The sequence below is a fragment of the Myripristis murdjan genome, chromosome 12 (genome assembly GCF_902150065.1).
Source record: "Myripristis murdjan chromosome 12, fMyrMur1.1, whole genome shotgun sequence".
NCBI classification, from domain to species: Eukaryota; Metazoa; Chordata; class Actinopteri; order Holocentriformes; family Holocentridae; genus Myripristis; species Myripristis murdjan.
In genome coordinates, this window is record NC_043991.1 from 22,152,545 (window position 1) to 22,179,797 (window position 27,253).

The following is a 27,253-nucleotide window of genomic DNA, read 5'->3' on the forward strand; positions in this document are numbered from 1 at the left end:
CCCATATCCATCGTTCCCACCACTTCCTCTCAACGTCTGCATGCCAACACACACTCCTTTCCTGCTTCCCTCCACTAACTAATCCCTTCCATGCACACAAACACATCTCATTCCCCACCTGCATAACATCCTGTGCGCACACCAGGTGAGTGGCGTCTGAGTTGCCGCACCAATCCTTTGGTGATCCCAGTGAGCCACGACCTGTCAGTGGCCTTCTACCACACCAAGGCCATCCTGGTCATGTTCGCCTCTCACCTTGTGGCCATCTCCGGCGTTGGCCTGCGCTCCTTCCAGTCCTTCGACCCCATCACAATAAGTGGCTGCCAGAGCAATGAGATCTACAATCCCACCGGCCAGAGGTGAGATTACGAAATTAGGAAAAGCAAGGTGGTGGTGGTGGTGGACTGGCGTGTGAATGTACACACAACACAGATACAAATACGCATACAAACATAGGAGCATAGACACATAGACACAGACATATACGTGCATGCACACACACCTTGTCAGTTACCACACTGTTGTTATGCAGGAGGCGATTCCTAATTCATGCTGATAATGTTTTCAAAGACCCCATAGTAGACACACATGCACACACAGAGACACACACACACACACACTCATACATACCACAGTACACAAAGAGTGCATGGTCAGTGGTCTGTACAGAGAGATAGAGCTGTTTGTGCCTTTTGTTGTGAGTCAGTGAAGCATCCAAGAGCACCTAAATAGATTAAAACTGCTGTGTATCTGCACCAGCCAGGAAATTGTTTGATACCACAACCACACACACACACGCGCGCGCACACACACACACAGCCACTGACGTTCACACACACGCATCAGCTAGTTGCTTTCTCCCACAGCTCTCTGTTACTCCCATTTCTTTCATATTTTCTCCACTTGGTCTCCTCGTTTCCAGAGGCTGTCTTGAAGGCTGTTGTTCATACCGTATGCTCGTGTGATTGCAAGACAAGATACACACCCACATGCCCACACGTAAACAGAATTTTTCTCTTCACTTCTCCACTGGCTGAATATTGTATTACGATCCTACTAAGTGGTTACTACTTTGCAAATGTCTTTTTGAAATCAGTGGAGAAGACTGCTCATGTTCTTTAGGTGATATTTTTAATTTGTATGGAGTTTCTCTGTGAAGTTGTATCTCTGGATCTAACTTATTTGATCTCATGCTATTTTTGCTCCTAATCATTTCATTTTCTCCCTCCTCTTTGAATTCACCCTATTTCGTCCTCTTCATTCTGTTATCAATCCTGCGCTTTCTAACTTTCTCATCCCTCTCCTCCATTTTGCCTCTCTCCTTCTTTCCCCCTTTATCCTGTTCCCCTTCCTTGCTTCTCCTCATCGTATCTCCTCCTCTTCTTCATCGTATCTCTTATCCCATGCTGTCCAACATACTCACTTTCACATCATCTTCTATTCCCTGCCATCTCCTTCTCCGTAATTCTCCCCTTTCTGTGCCTCCTGCTCCCTCTCTCTCTCTCTCATTCTCTTGGGCTGCACAGCACATTTCCCGTAATACTTATGCTTCCACAAAACACCACGTCCCTTTTTCCCTGAGTTGTTAACAACAGGAGCTATTAACATGACTCAGTTTTATGTTCCATGCTTGTCTGCAAGTGCATGCACATGTATGTTTTCTTTATTCTCTTCATTTTTACTCCCCAACCCTTCTTTTTTAACAGAAAATTGGTAGGGGCTATTGTTTTTATAGTGCAATGTATCCTCACACAAGTTTGTATTCCGTATTTCTGTTTTACTGATTTCTGTTCAAGTCCGTCCCTCTGTTCCATTGTATTCTATTCTGTTCTAATCTCTTGCGTACTGTTCAACTTGTACTTTTCCTCTCTAATTTTGTTTTATGTTCTTCTTCTTTTTTTTAATGCTGCTTTTATACTGTTGTTATGTTCAATTCCACTGTTTTGTAGTCTTTTGCGCTGTGTTCTGCACTACTTTATTCTGCTCTTCAGTCACCTTTGTTCCCATCTGCAGGGGAGGAGAATAGTTTTCCAGGTAGTTAATTGTAATTTATGTCAGAAATCCCAGAGCAACTAGCAGAAAACCACAAAGAGAGCTCATTCCAAGCCAAACTGTCCACAAAGATGGCTTTCCTAGTTTATCCTCAAAGAGCTTAGACACAGGAAGCTGCTATGCTCCCTCTTCCTAGCCATACCTGCTCAGCTTGACATCTTTCTATATGGAGATGTTGTGGACGTATGGACCGTGAGGTAGGAAACAGAAAGATATAAATAATAACACAGGTGCAAAGAGGGCTTGCATCATTATGGAAAAAGGAACAGCGTAGAAATATGAAAGAAAGATCATGCGAGTGATAGAAGCACAGAAAGAGAAACGGACAGAGAGAAACAGAGATTCCATTCTTGCAGGAATGACTTTAACAATATTTCCTCAGACCTGTATTTTCTTACATCCTCTCCTTCAGCCCTTCAGCCCTTCAGCCTCCCCCCTTCACTGTCAGCTTCATAAGGGAACTCTATACTGTAGACTGTGAACTGTTGTAAAAGGGTGCCTCAGGCGTCCAAGCATTCCAAAAGCATGAAATGCCTTCTCAATCAGGCTACCAACATAGAGCTTTGGCCAGACTCTGCCATTGTAGCCTGCACATAATATATGATGTCTCTTTTAATTCACAAACTACACTCCACCATATGCATGCGCACACAGGCACCCCTTTCCTGCACATAACAAATACAGCAGTCTTAGTTCCATGTGGTTTATTGATTTGATACATTAAGTGGCTGTTGATGGATGGATATGGTGAACTCCATGTGTGGCATTTGATTCTGGTTGTGAGGAAGATGTAAGACTGCTCCCATGTTTGTGTGCCTGCATAGTTGCATTAAATTAATGTTGTGCACAACTTTGAGTGTAGTTTCTGGTTTATTTTTCTCTGTTTGACTCTCTTCCTCTTCCCTTCTCTTTACCACCCCCACAACCCCCACCCCCCACCCACCCACCCACACACACACACACACAAACTCCCCTGTAGTTGTGTACATTACTCATGCGAAGCCATTGACTGCCAGGAACCCTTAATCCGCAATGCAGAGCTCAAGTGCAGTAGTCCTGCCCGCCACTTCTACAACGGTGACCGCTGCACCATTGTCTGCAAGTCTGGCTACGTCCTGCAGGTCCACCAGGACGATGACATCATCAAGAGCCAGGTAAGACCTACAAACATGTGTTGTTGCACACATGCACAGCCAGTCACAATGAGGGGCAAATGAACATAAACATACACATGCAACCACTTAAGTGCAAAAGCATTTCATATGGCAACATGCGTGCACACGTAAATTGTGTGCATGCATGAACTGTGCACATAAACATGCACGGATGCAAACCCCCCACACTCACACGAATGCCCAGAACTAAGAAGTGCGAACATATTTTCGTCTTCCTCCCTGTTCTTCTCTCTATCTTTCCATTTATTTTGTCACCTGCAAAAGCTAGGCTTGGCACAGCAAGCCTACAGGGAGAATGACATCATGACAATTCAGGTAGATGAGTGCTGCACTGAGGAGAGGAGCCGCCCCAATCTCCTCCTCTTGCCTTGCTCACTGACTACACATACACACGCACCCACTCATGTAACTGCACCCATATTCTCAAATATTTGAATCTACAGTCACATATGCACACATAGAAGTGTTCAGAAACACATGTTCTCAAACGGAAACAAACGCACACACCTACACATACAAGCACACACATAATGTCAGTATTTAGTCTCTTGCTGAGCATGCTGCACCATCACCTGAAACAGTCACTTTGTATCTCTACTCCACTGGGACGATGACATCATTGCCTAGTGTCTGTTCCCTCTCTCTCCCTCACTCCGCCCCTCCTCATTTTGCACACATTGAAGTCATCGTTAAAGAGCAGAGATTTGCTTCTACTCTCACAGCAGCACACATTAAAGCACACACAAAGGCGCGCATGTGCACAGAGATACATTCGCGCGCGCGCACACACACACACACACACACGCCATAAGTAAACAAACAAACAGAGTAGTTGACACCCACACAGTAAACCTTTTGGACTGGGGCCAAGCTCTTGTAAAGGCAGTACAAATGCTTTATCCTTTTCCATGGCTCTGTGAAGCAGCCTGCAAGACAATCAATTAATGCTCCCTCAGAGAGATGGCAGGGCTGGGACCAAGAGGTGTATTTTCTTTTTGTTTTTGTATTTGAAACGGGAAAAAGCATGACTGTATGCATGTGTGTTATGTGTGACAGAGTTCATTTTTTGCATGATTTAAACGAGGGGTAAGTGAGCGACTTTTTTTTTGTTTCAGGTCAGCACTCTGACGTAACCGTGTGGCGCTCCTCCCATCCATCAGTTTATCCCATCTTTCCTTCTGCCTCCTCCCTTTATTCTTTCTCCTTACTCTTCTTTTACTCTCCTTTTTTTTTTTTTTTTCAAATCTTCCATCTTGTTCACCTTACTCTGGCTCTTGGGGCATGAGGGTGGCCTAGCAGTCAGAGGGACTGTCCTTAATTAGTTCTTAATTCTTAATCACGCTGTATGTAATATACCAATTGTGTATTATGGATACAAATAAATCTAAAAATGTGCTTAGTGAGTGCATGCACATGTATGTACTGAAAATACAAAATGCCCACCCATATATACACCTAAACATAGATGCAACATTAAGGCACCATGTTTAATGCAAACAAAATCACACTTGCCTTGTTTCAACTCGTTATGAGGTGGTTTCTTATGGTTGATTTACACACAAATGATAGAGGCTTTTCTCTACACTTTCACCCTCATCATTTACACTCATGTGGAGTCTCAAGCATATGTTCTTAATGTGTCTCATGTTTGAGATTATGTGCATGTGTGGCGTGTGTGTGTGTGTGTGTGTGTGTGCATGTACAGTGTTCTGTGACCATATGTGCAAGCATGCAGCAATATGCGCTTCATTTGAGTTGAAAAGCGGTTCTGTGTATGTAAACAAGCAATTAGCAAGGGGCCATTTGGGAAGCAAGATGTTCAGGTCAATTTCATGACAAAACACAATAGCTAGCTGTAATACTGCATCCTGCTCATTTACAGTTTACAATTTATCTGATGTTCTTATCACAAGTGACTGACAGTGAATGAGCAGGAGATTCAGGGTCTTGTGCATGGACATGTTGTTGTTGCCAGAATAAAATCTGTAATTTACCCCTTTCATATTTGGACATTTTGATTTCCAGGCCATTAATCCTCGTCATTCACTATGGATGCCCTCATATACATACTACAGTGTATACATAGATTTGCATGTGGAAATACTTTCAAATACATATGCATGTACACACACACACACACACACACACAGCTGCACATGCGAGCAAGCACTCCCACATCCACACACAGATACACACACACACACACACACACACACACACACACACAGAAAGAATTGTTCTCCATTGAGTCTGCACAGACTTCTAATTGCATTAGATTTTGATTGACAGTGCGCTATGTAGCCATTCATCAATGTCAACTCATTTAGTGATGAAGGATCCTTTTCAGAAAGAAGGGAAGAGAGAAAAAGGGAGAGTAGATGGGAGATGGGGGGAAGGCACAGGAGTGACAGAGAACATAGGAGCTGAACAGAAAGGCAATAGAAAAATCAGGAAGTGAGATACAAATAAAAAGGTCAGAAAGAAAGAAAGAAAGAAAGAAAGAAAGATCAAAACAAGAAAAATGCTGCAGGGAACAAAAGGCTGGCAGTCAACACCTATACCTCAGACGCCCCACAATTTATCGGGACAGCACAGTCTTTTCCCCTCCTCTTCATTTCTTGCTTTATTTTTCCTCTGATATACAAATGGACAGATGCATGAAGGCAAGCAAACACACATGCACAAGCACTTACATACACACACGTGCACACCGAGACCCTCCATACGAAGGTTGAAAAGTGCAGCACAAAGCACAATCCTGTCTCCTTTCATTAGCCAATTACATTCTTGTTCTAGCGATGTCAAAGTGGTTATGGGAACACCGGCTTCTTAGATAATGCTATCTTCAAAACAAATCTGTTTCCTTCCCTTGCTTAATTTGTGTGCATGCGTGTTTTATTGCAGGCCGTTTTTCAGATCTCTCCACCAACAACCTGTGCATGTATGCGACTGTTTTGTCATGCATGTGAATATATTTGCGTTCAGCGTGTGCAGATGTGCTTATGTACTGGCTCACTAAAGTGCATTTACAGAAACTGGAGGCCTTGAAGTGGACATGCAACACTCAGTGCCAGCTCTGAAAGGCCAGATTGTATCTACCCTGGGAAAAATGCTGCTCTCTCTTTGGACTAAGAATGGATTTAGGTTATGAGACTGGTATACTCGCTGTGTTGCAAAGCTTAAACACTCGCTAACACTCTTCAGATGTTTCCTGAGAAAAGAGCAGCTTGTTGGAGGTACAGGTTGGCTAAATTGCCATGAATGCACAACACTAAATTCTTTCACTCTAGACAAGTGTCAAATCTGCCTTCATTTTAGGCACTGATCACTAGAACCGTTGCAGTGCCTGCATTTCCTCTACTACTTTTGCAAATTTTTGGAATAAAACAGAAACAATTTAAGTTGTTTAGAATCAAGCATAAGAAAACCATGTTGTATCTTGTATACATATATGATTTATATGTATATGATACATGTATGTGATTTCAGCATTGGGTTAGATCAATTTACTGAGGTGCAAACTTTTTGACTGACCTCATGTTTTGTAGTTTTCTGAAGAAAAACAGTTGTAGAATATCAGAGCAAAAGAAAATATGTGAACTTTACATTTTGAGGCACATGTGAAAGCAGTCGAGAGCGGCTGTCCTAGACATGTCTAAATTTAAATCTAGTGCTGCTAGACTGTCAGCAACACTCAGCAACACAGGGCTGTTTGGGACATATTCGAGTTCAGAGTCTTTCGAGGAATTGTTAAGTATTCTAGCAGAAAGTTTCTATGTAAATAAAACCTATCTGTTTCTAGGTTTAGCTGGAAACTTTTTCGTCTTTTTTTTCTGTTTTTATTAAAGGCTGATCCATGAGAACTACAGAAAAGTCCAATCCTGTCTCCTAAAAATTCCCATACAACTAAACCGCATTCTTAATTACGTTTAGGGGGAAACAAACAGTATTTTGTCGCAGATTACATTTGTTTCTGACGTAGACTATCACAAATACATTTCTCATCAACATATCTGGTTCCCATACAACTAAATTGCATTCTCAATTATGTTTACAAGGAAGTGTCTTTTTGTTGTGGATTATATTTGTTTCTGATGTATCACAAATTCATTTCTAATCGACTTACTGCATCATGTCAGGTGGCCTTTTAGCCAGTTTCATTGCCTTTAGCCGTCAAAACTACTCGGTTATGGTTAGACAAAAGGTCAGGTTTAAGCATAAACACGGTTTGGTTTGTAACGTTTGCAACGAATGAACACCACTGTTTTTTCTCACTGGACTTGAGCTCGGGTTGCCTGGGTGAAAGTCAGCTGTGTGACCCCCTCTGCCACCCCGCATTCCCCTTAGCATGGACGTCAGATTAAGGGATTACAAACATTATTGTGATACATTACAAACAAATGTAATCCATGACAAAATACGTAAAAAAAACATTACCGAGAATGCAGTTTAGCTGTATGACAACGTAATTTTGAGGAGATTTAAAATATTGATCAGCATTGCAATGTCATTTTCTTACCCAGTGCACAACTACCTGAGCGCTAATGCAATCTGCGTGTGTACCAACATGGACATTTGTGTGTGCATATGTGTTTGTGTGTCATCCAAGGTAAGGCAGGCCCCTAGGGTGGGAGGAAGAAGCTGTCAGTCTGTCTGCCCACTTGTCTGTCTGGCTTGAATTAAGCCCAGTAGCCAAAGGTTGTTAAAATCCCTACAGGGGGAGAAATAGGCAGCTGTAAAGTTTTTAAAAGAAGGAAACTCCACACACATTTACACACACACTAGCACACACACAGACACACAACTTTGTATACACTCACACACTTGGGGATGCATGCATGATTACATGTGAAAACAACCCATTGGCAGATGTAGATGTAAAGGTGTTTGTGTATGTGTGCATGCGTCTGCATGTGCATGTGCATGCATGTGTACTTGACCACAGTTGTATGCATAAATTGGCACACACGCGCACAATCCTACACACACAGGATGGGCAAGCCTATAAACACATGCAGCTTACACGTACACAAACACACACTCACACACATACACACACACACAAACACGCAGACTTACATAACATTCCACTCACATGTTGTACACACATTAACACAGTCAACACATTAGCGCTAAGCACAGTCTTCCACATTTTCTCCATACCGACTTTATGCACAAACTCCCATTCTCGCTGATTGACTAATTCAACTTAACACCCAGTTGCTTTCCAGCAGGCGGTCATATGCTATGCATATGTTAGTTTGTCCATATTCTGTCCAAATGTGGAAGGAGCTGATTTATTTTGAGGCAACCTGATACTGTTATGCTGTATCATATAATGGGATCAAGATGAAAAATGGAAGTATATGTGAAGAGGGAGAGGGTTATGAAGCAACAGATACGTAAGGCTAACTGGGTCCAGCTTGCATGGCCTTAAAGTTTGGCTGCTCTTTAAAAAGATATGTATGTAATTAAAGTCAACCAAAACTGGACAGAATGTAACTCATGGAAAAAAAAATGCAGGTTTCCCTTGTTGTTCTGAACAGAAAAAGTCAAAATGATTGAGCTCTCACAAAGCTTTGTTGTGAGATCTCTTGGCAACGCTATCAATTTAAGCATTCTTGCTGCGTTACACGGTGCTATTTAAGGGAAGAGGATGAAAACGGTTGAGGTTTGGATGATGCAGCAGTTCCCCATTTTGGTCTCATCTTTGCAAATATTATACCACAAGCCAAATAATTTACAGGAATAGGAGCTATTTCTAATGGAAAATAGACCTAGGATCTGGAAATTCTCTGGTGAACCTTGGAGAAAATGTGAGGGACAAGGGAATGCCATGTTGAAACAAATGAAATGTTTTGGAAACATGCTGGTTGCTCCCCTTGTTTCCAGGAAGTTGTATACCAGCAATTAATGTGATCAATTGAATGTTCTTATAATGTTATGTTCCCTGCATGAGATCGGGAATCTCTACACTTGAGTATGTGTGCAGGGATGTACTGTCTATATGCACTGTATACATATTGAGCTGAGCCTCTCATATGCACATGCACGCTCACACACACACACTTAATTCAAGACATTTGGGCTTTGCGAGTCTCAGTCAGACTCTGCTAAGTCATAACTCTTTCAGCGGTAACCTGAATGGCTGCTGTTTTCAATCAAGGGCTACTCTCCGTAAAAGGTTCACAATGGGAAGGGGAGGGTTATGAATCCAATATGCTATGACCGTGCTGTAATGTTGACTAGTATTTATTTGTCTTTTTTTGTGGTGGAGTGGAGCTGGGGGTGGCTCAGTGGTTAGCACTGTTGCCTCAGACCTAGAGGGTCCTTGGTTTTGACTCCGACCCCCCACTCCTTTTTTTGTGGAGTTTGCATGTTCTCCCACTGTTTAAGCTGGTTTCTGGCTGCTCTGGCTTCTTCCCACAGTCCAAAAGCAGGTGGACTGGAGAGTATGAATGTAAATCTGATTGTCCATCGTGTGTCAGTCTTGTGTGAACTGGTGACCTGTGAGTGTCCCCCCCTGCTTTCCAACCCACAGTTCGCCAATGTGATGATGCAGGCGGGGAAAATAAATGAATGAAAGAGTGTGCCTCGTTATTGGATATCAATGGCAGAGCGCCTGTTTGTCCAGGGAAATAGTAATCTGCATAAGTGGACTCCTAGATGATGATGTATGTGTGTGTGGGTGGCAGTGGGGGAGCGGGAGGGTGCGGCAGCATGTGAATATGTATGTGTTTGTATGCGTCATGTGAATGCATTACCTATGTATGTGTGAGATAACGTCCGTGTGCGCTTGCACGTCTCAGTCCATTAACCACTTCAGTAATCACTGAACCCTCACATCCCAGCATCCCCTTGTTGTTAGTGTCATGGCTGCTCAGCTTCTCAACAAAAGAGGCAGCGAATCCCCAGATGATGGTGTGCCAATTATGGAAGATTTCCTCTCTCTGTGGGTCTCAGAAGTTGCCACACTTCTATCAAAGTCAATCTGTTTTGTGTTAGGGCCGATTGTGCAGTTGTTGAATATCAGTTGTCTGAGTGGCATGACATGACCTTACACATGCTATCAGCAATTACTTGAGCTGCTGAGTAGCCTCGGAGGCTCACTGACATGCGGTAAGCTGAGCCTGATTGGGCTTTGTCAGGTTACAGGCTTATTGGAGACTTGTTGGAGTGAATGCTGCATTGTTGCGGTTAAGATTATAAGATATGCACTGGACATCAGTCTGTGTGTGGAAAGGTATACTTGCACGGTTGTATACTTATGTATTAACCTCTGTATGCCTGTGATCTCATGGTCTACAGTATCTGTCTGTCTATATATCCCATCAATCCAACACCATCTCTCTCACTATCTCTCCGCTTTTTCCTGTCTATAGTTGGACTCTTCGGTGACAATAACCTGTGCAGATGGGAAGTGGAACAAACAGGTGTCATGTGAGCCCGTGGACTGTGGCCTGCCAGACAAATACCATGTGCACCCAGCCCATTTCAGCTTCCCTGAGGGCACCACCTATGGCAAAAAGAGCACTTTCCAGTGTAGGGAACCTGCCCAACTTGTAGGTGAGATGCACAGGAGAACGCATGCAGACACACAAACAGACCCACACACACACACACACACGCACACACGCATGCGCACACCTTTGTAGATTGTCTGTGGAAGATCTTTTGTCAGGATTGTTTGATTTTAGGTTCCAAGAAACCGGATGCTGAATAAGTTTTATTGCCGCTGTCACCACTTAACAGAGGGTGGAAGATGGCTATCTCTCTGTTTAATGTCTACTAAGTCCCAATCATCTGTCTGGCTTTCTCTACTCATCTGACTCCGCTGCAGTGCCTCTCCTACGCTTCTCTGTCTTAACTTTTCCACATCTTTTCTTTCTGTTTAAATCGATTTTTTTTTTTTTACGTCACTTCATGTTGATGACCAAACCCTTTTACCATCAGTCATGACATGCCTGTAAACATTACTGTCTCTTGTTCCATCCACACATTTTCATCAATCTGTCTCTTGTTTTCTTGCTCTCTTTCTTTTAACACCTCTCTCTTTGAAATTTAAACATTGACTTTTTTTTTTTAGTTCTCTGTCTATTTCTCTCACCTCCTCTCCTTCCCCAATTACCTCCCTCCCTCCATCAGGTACCAACAACACACTAACCTGTCTGGAAGATGGTCTGTGGTCTTTCCCAGAGGCCCTGTGCGAGCTTCGCTGCCCAGCCCCTCCCCCTGTGCCCAATGCTGTGCTGCAGACCAAGCGCTGCAATGAGACAGGCCTCAAAGTGGGCTCGCTCTGCAAGTACAAGTGCAAGCCAGGCTACCATGTCACTAACAAGCCTAAGAGGTAAAGAAAGAAGAGACACCTGCTTGTTGTTAATTTATTTGGGTGCACTTTGCAAAACTGCAGAGGGTAGATTTAAAGGACTGCACCAGTGATTTTGAACGTTTTCCCCCGTTCAGTGCAATTTACCCACATTTTACATTTCAATAAGCAATTTCACAAATCATAAGACCATTTCTCTGCCCAAAGTCGTCAAAACACAACACTGCTGCTGCTTTTAGGAAAACTAATGTGGACGACTTTATTACCGTGATGGAATACTGATGTGAAGAAAGTTTGAAGTCTCTGAGAGTTCATTTTCACATCGTAGTGGAATGAATGGAAACAAATGGCTGGATAAAAGGCAGGGGAAAAAAAGATGTCAGAGTCTTAAAATACTTTTTGCTTTGGGAAGAGATAAGCAGAAATGTGTATATATTTTGCAGATATTATGCTAAACAGGCATGGCTGGTACAGTCCTTTAAGTGAGAATGTTTAGGCTCAGCTGACAAAAAACATGGAATAAGCATTTAATTTGGTGGTTGAGTCCACAGATTCTCATCCTCGGTCTGACTCCCTCATAAATTATATCCTTATTCTACGTTTTTGTCACATAATCAACCCGCAACCCTATGCAAATTTGCATAGTACAAACTGTGCATACTTTGGTCTGACTTATATGGCTCACACCTCACCAAAATTACTTAAAAACTGCAAGTGTTCTCTTTAACCCTTACTCTCCCTCCAGGCGTGCATTTAAGCGTCAGTGCACAGAGGATGGCAGCTGGCTAGAAGGGGCATGCGAGCCGGTGACTTGTGAACCGCCACCGCCCATCTTCCATGGCTCCTACCACTGTACAGATGGCTTCCGCTTTGACAGCGTCTGCAGACTCAACTGCTCCGATCCTGCCGGTAATACTGCCATCGCCGCCGCAGGAGGCTCTGCCCACACGGTGAGGCTGCCGCACCCTCCATGCAAGCAGGTCTGTCCATCTCTCTCCTTTCTTTCTACTCTTGCTGTTCTTTGCTTTTTGCATCCCTCACACACACCTAGACAGGCTCACACACACACACACACACGCACACACACACACGCACACACACACTTGATATAGATGTTATGTAGACCCTGTGCAACTTTATACTACACATAAACAGTTGCACACAAAAAAGCAGGTCTGTCCATCTCTCTCCTTTCTCTCTACTCTTGCTGCTCTTTGCACCCCTCACACACACCTAGACAGACTCACACACACACACACACACACACACACACACACATTGTATATAGATGGTATGTAGACCCACTTTATACTACACATACACAGTTGCACACAAAAATCACTTCCCTTGAGCTTGAGTCAGACAGTGTAGTGTGGGGCAGTGCCTGATGTGTGTGTGTGTGTGTGTGTGTGTGTGTGTGTGTGTGTGTGTGATATGTGTTTGTTTCATATTTGGCTCTCATTCCCCCACATGCAATGAATATCAGGTATGGGTACATATATGATATATTCATCATATCTGATATCATGATATATGAGATATGATAGAAAGAGGGAAGGAGATGGAAAAAGAAAGAAAGAAAGAAAGAAAGAAAGAAAGAAAGAAAGAAAGAAAGAAAAAGTAAGACAGTTAGAAAGAAGAAAAAATCTGCTTTTTTCCTAACAAGCTCAGTATTCTTTGTTCCAATGCATAAGATACACTTTATTCAACAAGATAAAATGAGTACAGTCTGCCAATCATATTTTCTTCTCAGGTTTATTTTACTGACCCTACTGTTTAAATTCCTGCCTCTCTGTTCCTATTTCTCTCCCCATCTCCCCTAGCCCTACTCAATTTGAAGCCATGCTAATTAGATTGCTATTGATTTCCAGAGTAGTCCTGCTGCCACAGACTTTTGAAATGTATACACCTTTTAATCTGTTCTGCCTCTCAGGCGTTGTGGGTGGGATGCTGATAAGAATTGGATTGTATTTCCCCCCTCTGCTATGGGATGGCAACTTAATGTCCTTGGCCTACTTGTACTTTTGTGTGTTTATGTGTGTGTGTGTGTCTGTGTGTGTGTCTGTGTGTGTGTGTCTTGTTCTCAGGGCCCTGGGTCCAATGCAATCCGCTGTAGGAAGGATGGAAACTGGACAGGATCGTTCCGCCTGTGCCCACAGAGCAAAGGCCAGTGTTCTTTACCTCAAAACCTCCATTATAGCCTTCAGTACTCGTGCAAGAGAGGACACGGCATAGGTCTGTATGGACATATTCACTGTTATACTATAGCACATTAAAATAAAGCTATTTTTTTTTCTGCTGCTATCATCTTCTTTGCGCCTATTGCTCACACTTTTGCCCACAGTTCAGTTGTATTTTGTGCATTTACTGTAATTTGCTCTGAGTGAGAGCCAACAAAATGACTAATATGTCCACTGACACAAAATGTAACCTTATACTTTAAATATCAAGGGGGGGGGGGGGACTGTTTGAAATTGAATGGAGGGATTTTCTTTCCCCTATGTGCTAGTCTGTGCCCTAGACTTGTCAAATTCTCCTTATATATTAGAAAAAATCAAACGGAGATCAAATACAACTGATCCATGCCAAAAGAAGCATCATCAGTTGAAACACTTTGATGTAGGCAGTGATGTCATCATCTCTGTCTGCCTGTCTCTCTCTCTCTCTCTGGATCTTGTCTCTCTCTCGCTCTTTCTCTCTCTCTCTCTCTCTCTCTCTCATGCACACACACACACAGGTGAGGAGTGTGAGCTGACGTGCAGAGAGAGCAACAATGATGTGGTGATCCTCCCTAGCAACATGACAGCAGAGAACGTACTCAAAGAGCACTGGAGGAACCCGCCCAAAGTCAAGGTGAGTGTGTATGTGTGTTTGTGTCTGCCTCACGACTCTGACAGACGCACTTCACAAACTTCTGCCATCCGCGGCTCTCGCGTAAGGAATTTCACACATGGTGTCCACATCCTGGCTCTATTATCCACAACGCTAGATGCCAGCTTCTCCCCTGACTTTGATGCCCAGTGCCCTTCAGATTTGTTTTATAATCATGGCAGACCTTTAAACACTTTTATAAAGTGTTTGATCAGACATGAGAAAACATGCTCTCACCACCATGCATGAGTATGACAATCCTCTCAACCACGTTTTTGGAGTGGGGGGAAACAGCTGCAAAGCATCTTGGGAAAATGAGCATGTCCCCCACATCCACATACAAGGTATTATACTGCCAGTAACATTAAATTACCCTCGTGTTAGCCTCACAGCCAGAAGTGGCCCAGCCAACAAAATTGTCTTACCGACACACGGTGGAGAAAAACAACAACAACAGTCCGACCACTCCAATCTCTTGAACTCATGTGAACCACAGGGCCCCCGCCGCTGCCGGGGCCAAGTCGTAAAGTGAAGTTATAAAATGGCTAGTCATCAGTAATCACTGTAATTTTCAGAAATGATCCTATTACGCTCACTTGTTAATGACCCCATTTGATTTAGATATACCTCACAGCTGCCCGTTGTATCGATTAACTACTGATAGTTGAAACTGGCAGATGGCAGAGGGGTGAGGGCGGGAAGAGGATGAGGATGGGTGGGGCGGTTAAATGCAGAACTGTAAATGCTCCTGTGGGACGCCACTTGTACTGTCACGTAGTCATTTGGGATACTAATGATGCTTCCAGGTGGGGCCAGGGGCGTGGTGTGCGGTGTATGCGTGTGTGTGTGTGTGTGTGGCAGGTATGCACGGTGCTCAACTGCACCTAATCTCGCTGTTTTACTCTCCTCATTTAACTTGATCTATATCGCAGCTGTTCAATATGTGTTCGGCTTTTTTTTTTTAAACACTTTTTTACCGAAAGGAACAGAGCATGATCAAACCGAACAGCACCAAGTTTTGTAATGAGAGAAAGAGAAAAAGAGAAGCCGTGGCTGAGAAAAGGAACACACTGTATTTTTTTTCTCCCCAAACTTCTTTTGTTTTTGTGCCAGAGTCACGCTGACTCAGCAGCTTTTTGTGGTGTACGTTGCGATAGAGATGGGTGGGGTCAAGTGGATATGAAATGATCTGATTTTAATGGATTTGTGTAATTGATATGGTTTATACTCAGTGGTAATCCGAGGCTTGAGACCATGCTGTTGGGGGCAGTGGATCGCAGGGGAGACAAGTCAGACAAGCAATGGTGGCAGGGTGGGTGCCTCGGGGATACACTCGGGGTGGTACACTCGGGGTGGGAGGTTGGAGAAGGTAAAGTCAAGTTTAGCCGCGTTTAGCAGGGGGTGAGCCCTGGTTTCAGCATGGCTCATGCTGTTGGCCCATGTCAATAACAGATCTCCTTTTCAAAGCAACCTGTTCAGTGCAAGGCCGGCCCGACTGCACACACTCTGCCACCCACACACACACACACACACACACACACACATGCATGCACTGCCACATACACTTTTTCTGTTAGTCATTAATAATAACAAGATCCTTATGATGAGCAGACACAAATTTGCGTAATGGTTGCTTCAGAGACATTTGTAGTCATTTGTCCGACATTTCACAGGAAAATTACAGGGATTGTGTCTGATCTCAATTTTTAGGAATTCTAACCTCCCCATTCTTCCTTGATACATGTCCTGAAAGAGAACACATGTCCCCAAATGCACTCTCCACTTCTACTTTGCTGAGTTGGAGGTTTTTGTTGCCCACCTTAATAAGTGATGTTGATATATTGCCTTTAAACCAGTTGTATTTGGGTTCCTGGTGTGACCCACTTAGAATTCTCTCGTGCTTCTCTACCTCCACCTCCTCCTCTTTCTCCTCTCCCTCCATCACTAACAGTTCTGCGCCCCCAGCACCCTCCTCCCCCTTTATCAGCAAAATTACCCTGTCGGGCTTGCTGTGGAATTAGTCATTTTCTATATGACATGACCTCGTCTGTGGTGGCGCTGAGATAGGGATCTATTTTTATGTGGTATCAGCGCCCCGGGGAGGCTTCAGAGGGTGAGGATCCCATACGTAGTGAGGGGTGAGGCCAGGCCACAATCATGGATTATCATGATTTACGGCCTTGCAGAGAGAGGAAAAGAGAGTGAAAGAGAGAGAGAGAGAGAGGAACCAGGAAAGAGAGAGAAGAGGTTCTGGATGACATCATCATAGCGGAGCAAGAGGAAAAGAGAGAGAGTGAAAGTTGCTGCAAAAAGTTTAATCCCTAACACAAAAAAGCATGCTTAATCTCACCCCACGTGGGGATTTCTTTTATGTTGAACGATATCTCACATAATTGTCTTAACCGCCGCCGCCACCCTCGTGTCGTCCACACACACACACACACACGGTCCATAGACGGTCCATCTTTTTACACATCGAAGTAGTAAAACTGTTCCTTGTGCAGCTCCCAGTTATCCTCATATGCTGTGTTGTTCTTTCTCTCCACCTCCATCCCCCATCTTTTTTTTTGGCATTGATTTGCTGACAGCACTGAAATGAAAAATACCTTAGTTAGCAGCAGCACAAGAAAAGCACGTCAACTTTGTGTGATATTGGGACACAGGGGGTCTGAGAAATAGACCCTCTGAGGTCAGCCAGTCCTTTGCTGTGGATGGCACTTTTGGTCATGCACGCTACTATCTATGTCTGGGGACAACATATTCGCGCTGTAAACAAAACCCCACTGAACCTGCTGGTAGGAAGCAAATATAACTTAAATTGACTCAGACAGTCCCTCATAAGCCTCACAAACACTGTATGGAAATATCGTCAAACAGCAAACACAGAGACATGTCAACACAATGCGTTACTGTGTATGTATGTATGCCTGCATGAACACACTTGCACATGCAGATACACATTCTATGCACAGAGCCCCCCCGCCCCCCCCACCAAACATGAATGCTTTCCGCTGCATTTCAATGAAGAGCACAGTGGGGGAACAGGGCGAGATTCCACACATTCTGCAAAGATATTTGAGAACATGCCGGTCTCTATCTCTCTCTGTCTGTCTGTCTCTCTCTCTTGGCCCTCCTGGGGCTATGGCTCAGTTATGAAAGAGCACCTTTTTTATCATGTTATATCATGTCAAAATCAATTTATTCAGCTTTGTTCTGAGGTCGAGAAAGGTCAGTGCAAATCAAAGGGGGCTTCACAATGAAAACATCCATGTGCACCATATGAACCCTTCTGATAAAATGTATATTTCTGTGTGTGCGTGTGTGTGTGTGTGTGTGTGTGTGTGTGTGTGTGTAGGTGTAGGTGTAGGTGTAGGTGTGTGTGTGTATGTAGGTGTGTGTGCCTACAGAAAGTACCCAGTGATTTTTGTGTGAATGTGGATTGAATTAAGGCTACAAGTATTGAAGTCAAAGATACTCAGTTCCTGCACATACAGATGATAATATTTATTGAACTAACTCTATATGTCACTGGATCAAACACACTATTATTTTTTAATCAGTTCACCACCAAGTCAAACTTTTTTTGTCTCACCTTACAGAGTATAGTCTGTACAATGGGACTGAAGTGGTATCCACACCCAGAAATGCTCCACTGCATCAAAGGATGTGAGGTAAGGGCTCCACCTGAATTAAACATGTTGTACACATTATGGTCTCGTCTATAGCACAAAGGTTCTCAGCCTTTCAAAAGCATATCCTGTTTGAGACGTTTTGACATGAGGCAAAGGTATAACCTCATTACCCAAATACCACTCGTGTGGCATTAGAAAACAAATGTGGGTGAACTATTACATCTGGTTGACACTGACAATACTTTCCACAGATGCTTAAATCATAAAAAAAAGTGTTTTCTGAATCTTTTGATTTTAGCTCCAGCTTGTTTTATTTTGTCAAACAGACAATACTTTATTGTTATTTAGTAGCAAATACTGTTTAATATAGTGTACAGTGGTCCCTCTCTATAACGCGGTTCATCTTTCGCGGCCTCGCAGTTTTTTTAGTACAATTTTGCATGCTTTTTTTTTTTTTTTTTTTTTTAACAGCACATTGTGTTCTGCGTCCTGATTGGCTAAGGGAGAGGCCGCGCATTGTGTTCTGCGTCCTGATTGGCTAAGGGACTGTAGACCATTGTCAATCAATCTCCTCCGTGCAGTGTCTCCTGTACAGTACAGAATGCGTTCATTCTATTATACTGGATTTATTTTTCTATGAAGGTTTGAACTTTGAGAGTGTTTAAACAAGAGAGAAAAGTGAGAAAATGTTAATGCCTGTCTGAAAAAAAGTGTATAAAGTGTGTAGTGAGGGGTTTTACAGCCTTAAAACATCTATAATAATTGTAAAAAAATAAAGCTGACTACTTCGCGGATTTCGCCTATTACGGGTTATTTTTAGAACGTAACCCCCGCGATAAACGAGGGACCACTGTACTTCATAAAAATATATCACAAAGCCTTACATTATCATGACACTCAGGCTAATTCACAAGTGAATATCTGTGTAAACTGAGATGAGGTTACCCTTGCTCATAGCTTTAGGAGATGAGGTAAGATCCTTATTATAGAAGGAAGAGGTCATTAGTTAGATATTTATGTCACCAGGTTCAGCCTGATAGAGACCAGATACTAGTGATTGTCAATATTGTGTTTTCATTTTATTATGAATAATGCATGCATTAAAAAAAAATAACACAGCACACAGTCACACACATGTGCGTGTGTGTGCGTGCACACATGCACATCCACACCTACACCCACACATGCCTGTGTTTGTGTGTTCCTGTATGTAAATGTGCACGTGTGGGTGTAGGCTTGGATGTGCATGTCCACGCACACACACACACACACACACACACACACACACAAAGAAACAATACTGAGCTTTAAAACCACTAACTGATCACAAGTTAGAAAATCTCCAAAAGTTGCTCCATGTAGCTTTTTTCAGTTTGCTTCGCCTGGCCATGGCGTTTAAGCCGACAAAAGATTGGCAGACGCTGGCCGACTCAACACTCATGACCAGCAGAAACATTAAACCCAGACTCAGTCATTTATTTAGTAGGATGTTTGGATTCACCAGTCTTACCATGCTGCCAGATAGGGCTAAGTTCAGTGGCTAGTACAAAGTACAATAATGTTTAGCACGTTTAACACAATTAGCTGTTCATGTTAACAACTGGTGTTAGATGTACTGCTGATGACAATGCCAGATGCATTGAATGTCAACACAAGTGGTTGCTGCCAACAAAGCCTTTGTTAGCAAAATAACAACACATTTGCCACATGGTTATCTGGATTCATAGAGGTGACTCTACGAGTTCACAAATTTCAGCAAAGGCTGGCAATAATGGTTCTAATGTACATTTTTATTTTGGTGAATTTTAAAGAAATGGCTTTACTAGTTACACTGATATGGCTCGTTATTACTGCCAGTTACTAATACAATCTGATGTAAATGGCTGACATATCTCTTAGACATACATATATAGAAGCGAGCACGTGCTAAAACTGACTTTCTTGCATTTGCATTCCACTGTGAAAGAATTTCCCTCCACTGCATGGAAGGATGATATCATCTGCACAGTTTAGGCCAATTGGATAACCCAATTGGTAACCCAAGTGGAGAGGGTGGGGCCAACCCTATAAATCACTTCATTGGAGTGTTTTGTGCAGTGAATAGTTTATGGTGTCCTCAGTTTGATTTACATGTCTGGCCTACTCAAAGCTTAAAAAGTCACATTGAAAGATGAGGGAAATTATGTAGCAGATTAATCAGCAAATCTACCCAGGGACCTCAAAAATCTTCTGAAATGTGCAAGAGGAAACTCACACTATAAAGATAGGCTTTTTCATTTCAACTTTTAACCATTGTCAGCCAGGTCAAAGATAAAGTAACATAACAGTAACATAACTCGTGATGCACGGTATTAGAAAAAGTGGTGCTTTCATCTTTTTACTATTGTGTGTTTGTCAGTATTTTTGTCTAACTGGTGTGCTCTCTCTGTGATTTAGCCATTCATGGGAGACAACTACTGTGACGCAGTAAACAACAGAGCCTTCTGTAACTACGATGGAGGAGACTGCTGCCAATCCACTGTCAAGACCAAGAAGGTAAGTAGCACACCTGCACCTCAGACTCAGCCTCTTGATCTTTCCTCACCACTCAGGTAAAGTGATAATGCTGGATTGGATCCTAAACACACTGAGCAACAGTAAGTGTTCAAGTGCAAAATCCCTGAAAGCCCATGCTCTGAGATAGTTGATTACCCAAGTGTGAAGCTACACATGCCCTCTATAGCCAAAGGATTAAATCTCATTTCCCATAGGAGAGCTTTCTACATGAGTCCCCTACTATGTCCCCTTCTTCTTTTGCACTTTCTTGCTGTTTCCATAAGCAATAAAAATATTAAGGTTGACTAGACTTTCAATGTCTTGTCACATTTTGAGTTCTAACATTTACCAATAACTTGTATCCAGCCAAGGTTGTATGTTGCTAGTCATTACGCTGCTTTGTATTTGTAGACGATCAGCACAATGTAAACCACAACCAAATGTACTGTTAAACACTTACTGATTTCACCCAAAACCACCACACACGGACCACCTCAAAACACCCAGCTTCTTCCCACTTTTGCCTGGTCTCCATGCCTCAAATTACTGTTGCTCCGATTACTGATCTCCACATCCAAGAGAGTGGGTGTTTTCAGACTTCATTGATGGTCTATATTTTTCTTTAGTATTTAGTTTCATAATGCACAATGACTGCAGTAGATTTTGTGGACACTTGTTTACTGCATGGTAGGCCTGGCTATACAAGGGATCTTGATTTTAATCGCGAGACATGCAGGACTTCAGCACTGGACTCTGACTCAAGTGCAGTCGGACCTGAGCCCTGAGTGGACTTGGGCTCAGCTTGGATGGCAGTGATTCAGATTTGCACTCAGACTCCAATATGATGACTTGAGACTCGAGTTGGACCTGACTGCTATTACAATTTATTTATTCATAACTTTACTTAAGTAAATATATAGAAATATTCACTGTAAAATGTACCTAAGCATGAAAGGGAAAATAGCCATTGTGAAGAATGGTTCCTCTCAGAGTGTTAAATTATGATTGCATTTACCTGATTCCAACTGAACCACAGGACGGTTTGTTACAAGTGAGAACGTAATCCGACCTAAACTATAGGAAGGTAACCAAAATACAGTACATTGTGGGTTGAAAGCAAATGTTGACACCTGTAGCTGCTCATCGGACAGAGCTGCTAGTGCTCCCAAAATGATAAACACGGAGTAACGGTGAGATGAGAGAAATATGGGCTGATAGCAGCATTTCACATTTGGTCGTAGAAAAATACATCGATACGGTGTTGGTCTTCTATTGTTCCAGTATTTCTCAGTCATTGCAATATGTTGTAGTCTGTGTGTGTTGTCTTCACTACAGCATAGGAATTGTAGTAAACTTTAGTCACAGTTTACTGTGGTCCTTTATACCATCTTACACAGACAGAGTGAAAACTGTAACAAAGACAGGATACAACAGTCACCATTTTGTTGGCCATATGTGTTTCTTCCAATGTAAATGCATGTAACTAAACCGTTTTAATTATAAACGAGTCAAATGCTTTGCCATGTAAATAATATTCTTAAAATTAACTGATAAGTGCAATTATGAAATTATTTACATATGACAGACCTTGATGCATGGTCAGCAGGATTTTCCTCTGTGCGCACATATGCCATTGTTTAGATGTTGTGGTTTGGTGAATACGAATAAGCGTTGTAGGTATAGCTAAGGACCACTTTGCTGACAGTGTAGAATTTGGTGGAATCTAGCCTCAAGTCTAGTTCATCATGAATTAGTTCTGCCATTTCCACGGACTAGACTGCTGTACGAAGCACAAGTCTTGGGATGGTTGGTCTGGACCGAGTTGCAAGTTTTGACTTCCCCATGACGAATCCAATGTGAGCTTGTCTGTCTTCTTGTATGGCCTTAGTGTGCGCCACAGAGTTGATGGCCTTGGTGAATCCATCGGAGAACATGCAGAAGACTGTTTGCGCTGCCTTGGCTAGAGGAGCTGCTGTATATGTTCTTGGTACATGAAGGTCACCAAGTCCCACATACTGAGTTTATTTTCAGGTAGTGGCATGTCCCTCTCAGACAGCTCAGCTGTGAGTTCTCTGAGAAGGGCTCTTCCTTAGATTGTGATCAGGGCCTGGAAACCCAAGGGGTCAAAAACACTGTTCACTGTGGACGGGACTCCATGGCAAGAAAAATGGCCTGGTGTCTGTTGACACAGACAACAAAAAAACGCATCTCTTGTTATTTCCTAAAGGAGATCCAGGCTGCATTGAGTGGGTATTCTTCACTGAGGTCTACATCTTTCACTGCTGCTGCACAGTCTTCACGTGGGACAGCTTCCAAGACTGCTTGACTGTTTGAGGCAAACTTCTGAAGCTGGAGTTTTGATGAAGTCTGTGTTCTGTGTAGCAAGTCGATGGCTTCAGCATCAGTCAGCACAGAACGAAGGTCATCGTTAATGAAGAAGTGATGTTCTAGTCAACTGTATCAGCTTCATGTCTGTGCACACCCTGACACCCTCATAGATAGCCCAGAGATAGCTACAGCAACAGACAGGCTGTTGCTAAAAACATTAACTTCAACTCATCCTGTAGTTTATGATTTTTTCTGTCACATCATTGTCTTTATGCCACAGGAATCTCAGGTAGTTCCTGTGGTCTTCTTGCACCAGGAAACAATGAAACATCTGATGTTTATCTGCCAAGATAGCAACCTTTTCCTTCCAGAACTGGATCAACAGTCCAAGAAGAGAGTTGTTGAGTTCAGGGCTTGTGAGGAGTACATCACTGAGAGAAACCCCTGAGTGACAGACACTTGAGTCTAACACCACCCTGATTTGACCTGTTTTTTGAAGATGGAACACCCCAAACATTGGCAGGTACCAGCATTCCTCATCCTCTCTCAGTGACGGTGCTACCTCAGTATGGTCAAATATTTTTCCCATGAGGGCAACATATTGCTGTTACGTCTCTGGCCTCCTGTTTAGCCTTTGCTGGAGTAATGCAATGCATTTTACTGCTTGTAAAGCAAGGCTACCCAAATATGTGACTCATTTGATTGAAGATGTTGGCTTCTTTGTATGCTTTGTATAATTTAGTACAGTTTGTCCCAACATCTCTTCTGTGACCTTCCTGGACTCCGAGATCTTATCTCGCTCCTCCCCACCATGATGAATCTTTTCTTTGATATGTAAGAAGCTTGTGCAGGGTTGGAGCAGTGAGAGCCAGCCATTGTTGAGTTTTGAAAGTGGTGACTGTTGGCATGTGTGCTGGTTTGATGTCATTGCTTTCTTCTCTCTACCTGCTGTTGTGTGGTAAAGTTGAGGGAACCTAATGAGCTAGTTGACGATTAATGAGCTAGTTGATGACGCAGAACTTCTTCCACTCACCGCTGAATCTTGGCGCTTTATTCAACATTAACTTTACAAGTGCAACTATGAAATTATTTACTTACGACATTGCCTGTGTGGCATTTACAGAGTGGATTAGAGTGGTTATAGAGAAGCATGTGGACAGATTCAACCGGCTTTTGTGAATGACTAACAGGAAACAGAACGTAATCCTTGTGAACTCCGATTTCTCCGTGCATGACAAACACTTGTGCTCAAAATAAAAGCCTTATCAAAATAAAAGTTCATGCAACATTTTGCCTTAGAGGAAACACACTGTGACCAGAACTTTCCTTTTAAATTTTTGTCCAACAAATGAATGACCTGTTTGACTGTGCGTCATTTGTTTATAACTTTTGGCTTGCTTGACACAGCTCTGTGTGAACACTAACTGGACCTGATTAAAAATGTAACCAAGTGCCAGCTTTACACCTTAACTGAACGAACCAAGCAAACTATAGGTGTGATAGTCCCCACAAACTTGCAGTGGCTGAATCAGAAATGACTCAGACTTTGACTTGACTAGACAACAGTGACTTAAGACCTGACTTGCATTTGAAATATGATCACTTTACTACAACTGTCATAATAGCTCAGCAGATTGAAATAGAACATCTTTAATGTGTTCTATTCCTGATTAATAAACATTCAATAGCCTTTTTCCCTGTCTACAGTAAATCAGTTGTGCTACATTTTGGCATTTTGCCCTACATGTCAAAAAGTTTTGGCCATCCTTGCAGTAGTAACTTTCTTAATTCACGAAGGTGCTTTGTCTGGCTCACTCTAGCTGTCTACTGGCAAGGTATCAGATTGGAAGTGTATTGTAGCTTCTGTGCTGCAGCATCTGCTCCTCTGGCCTGGCCTCTTTCTGTGTCTCTGGCGAGGGACTTTAGTTGTACTCCTGGCATATCCGTCTGTGTGTCTGGCTGGATTTATATTGCAGTCTATGTGTCTGGCTGTCTGTGTTGGTGTGTCTGACTGGAGAGCCTCTTCATTTCCTTTTTGGAAGACGGAGAGATGTCCCTTGGATGTCCTTTTCCCCAGAGTGCAATCAGAGACCCAGTGATTGCTTCTGATCCACCTTCACAGAATTCTTCATTCACTGTTGGGTCTTCAGCCACAAGGACAGAAATAATCATCTTTCTTTCCCTGCTAACAAGAGCTTTCCAAAGACTGCTTTCTGTTCCTTGATTTTTTTTTTCTTTTGGTCACTCCAACACCTTTGTTTGTGGTGCAAACATAGCCAGTGTGTAAAAAGATGTTTCATTTAATCTAAAAAAGGAGAAAAAGCAAGATCCACATGAGGAACAAAAGGTTTTTCAGGCAGTACTGTTACAACATTTTATTAGTCACACCTACATTGTGTTCCAGTAGGTTGTGTGTTGATGGGAAGAGAGGTGGTAGGAATTCCAATAAAAAGATTGAGATACCCTGAAATTTGTGTGTGCGCGTGCGCACGTATGCACATGCAAATGGTTTACTTAGCGACCACACAAGTTTGGACACTATTGCACATATATTGGACTCTGCTACTCTTGTGCTTGCATAATTAACCCACATCCTGCTAGAAACAGGTCCAGAGATCTAAGATTTGTTTTAGTATTTTACTCAAATCTTCAGTATCAGATATAGGGTAATGTATCCTATGCCCATAATTCCAGCAGGAAAGTCCGAGTGTAGTCCGGTGGGAAGTGACCTCACTCCCGCAGTCGTTTTGCTGCTGTTGATTGACACTATCTCCCCTCTACATCTGCTGGCCCTGTTCCAGTCCAGGGGCTTAGCAGCAACTTGCATAACTCACACATACTGACAGACCCCACTGGGGGGGTTGACTCTACTGAGTAACTGGAGCAACAAGAGGTTATGTTGGAGGAGAGGAGAGCAATCCAAGGATCTTTTGGATGTTGCAGCGGGAATTCTCATGTCACACACCAAAGAGAGACATGGTGGAGTTTTGCTGAACATATTACTTTTTGGCATCTTTGGCAACACCATTCCTAACACCACATAAAGGAAAGAGCTTGTTTTTCATTTGGACTGAACTCTGCATGCACTTTGGCTGACTTTTGACCCTCAAGAGTTTAAATAAAGACATTTCCCCCCCATATAATAAGGATTCTACAACTGGAATGCCTTTGATGGTTTCGTGGTACATTATCTACTTCTCCAACATTTTCAAGCAAAGTATGCTACCTGCTGATGGTCTCTAGTGTCTGCAAAACAGGTGTTATCAGTTCACTCCAAACTGTAACCATAAGTAAATCCTGGACCAGCTTTAAGGCTTGTTAGTATAGAATGTCACTTGCCACAACAAAGACAGAACGACAAGAGAGAAGATAGGCTATTCCTGGAGTGTACTTCTGAAATATTGTCATTTCTCCTGAGCTGCAATGATAAGCGGATCACCTGGGCTCAAGAACCAAAGCCCCAACCCTACTCACAGGCATTTTGCTCTGGCATCATTTGAAGCAAACAGTCTGGCCGGTATTTTCCAATAGTGGCTCCCCTGGAAACAATTCGGATTTGTGGAAAAGATAGGAGAAAATTGCTCTGAAATAACCAATCATAACTTGATTTATCAGCTGCCAGGAGCAAGGGGCAAGGAAGGTCACTGGGGGTGAAAAATAAAATGGAAATACCGAGCAAAGGAATGAAGCTGATATGTGAAATTGATGTGGGAGAGAGAGGAAAACCAGATGTTTGATAGAAACCCTTTTGCTTGTGACTTTGTGTGAGCCCGTTTGCTAATTGATACTGTTTTTCTATAATTGAATTACATAGAAGACTATTTCCTAAATGCCGTGGCCAAACCAAATACACATATTTTCCCTGGTACTAAAATTAGTCTGAATGTGAGTTCTAAGATGACCAGTAGGACAAGCCTACCAAATACAATTGCGTTGTTCAATTATTTTTTTTTCCATTTTTTTGCATTTCGTTTTGATCTGCATTTATTATTCTTTTGGTTGCGTTTAGTTTAACATTTGCATTTAGTTGTTTATTACTCTTGGGCAAAGCTTGTCCTCCTAGTCATCCCCATTTGATCATCTCAGTCAAAACAGAAACAGAGTACTTAGCACCTGATTCTGATTTTCCCCAAACGGAACACATGTGTGGCAGACGACCAAAATGGGGTTGCATAAGGACTTCTGAAAACAAAACAAAATGACACAGTATATGACAAAAGGAATCTGTGACTCATTTATGACAGTCCCTCTCCTCTGTGCCGCTAGATCACACACTTGCTGGGTGACACAGACAAGCAGTGTTTTCCTCTTTTGCGGGAAATCATTGTTTTTGT

The 27,253-nt window shown here is 42.7% G+C and overlaps 1 protein-coding gene across 2 annotated transcripts in view; it reads left to right on the forward strand.

The window, feature by feature from the left end:
- The window catches only part of pappaa (pregnancy-associated plasma protein A, pappalysin 1a), a 118,679-nt gene that overhangs the window by 78,136 nt on the left and 13,290 nt on the right, over positions 1-27,253 (forward strand). The window contains exons 13-21 of one of the 2 annotated variants that reach the window (XM_030065409.1): positions 146-359; positions 3,032-3,206; positions 10,610-10,793; positions 11,373-11,574; positions 12,299-12,533; positions 13,641-13,788; positions 14,291-14,406; positions 18,024-18,095; positions 20,493-20,591. In XM_030065409.1, coding sequence (XP_029921269.1) covers positions 146-359; positions 3,032-3,206; positions 10,610-10,793; positions 11,373-11,574; positions 12,299-12,533; positions 13,641-13,788; positions 14,291-14,406; positions 18,024-18,095; positions 20,493-20,591 — 1,445 coding nt within the window. The remainder of the gene's footprint in view (positions 1-145; positions 360-3,031; positions 3,207-10,609; positions 10,794-11,372; positions 11,575-12,298; positions 12,534-13,640; positions 13,789-14,290; positions 14,407-18,023; positions 18,096-20,492; positions 20,592-27,253) is intronic. The other variant, XM_030065410.1, reaches the window with a different exon arrangement.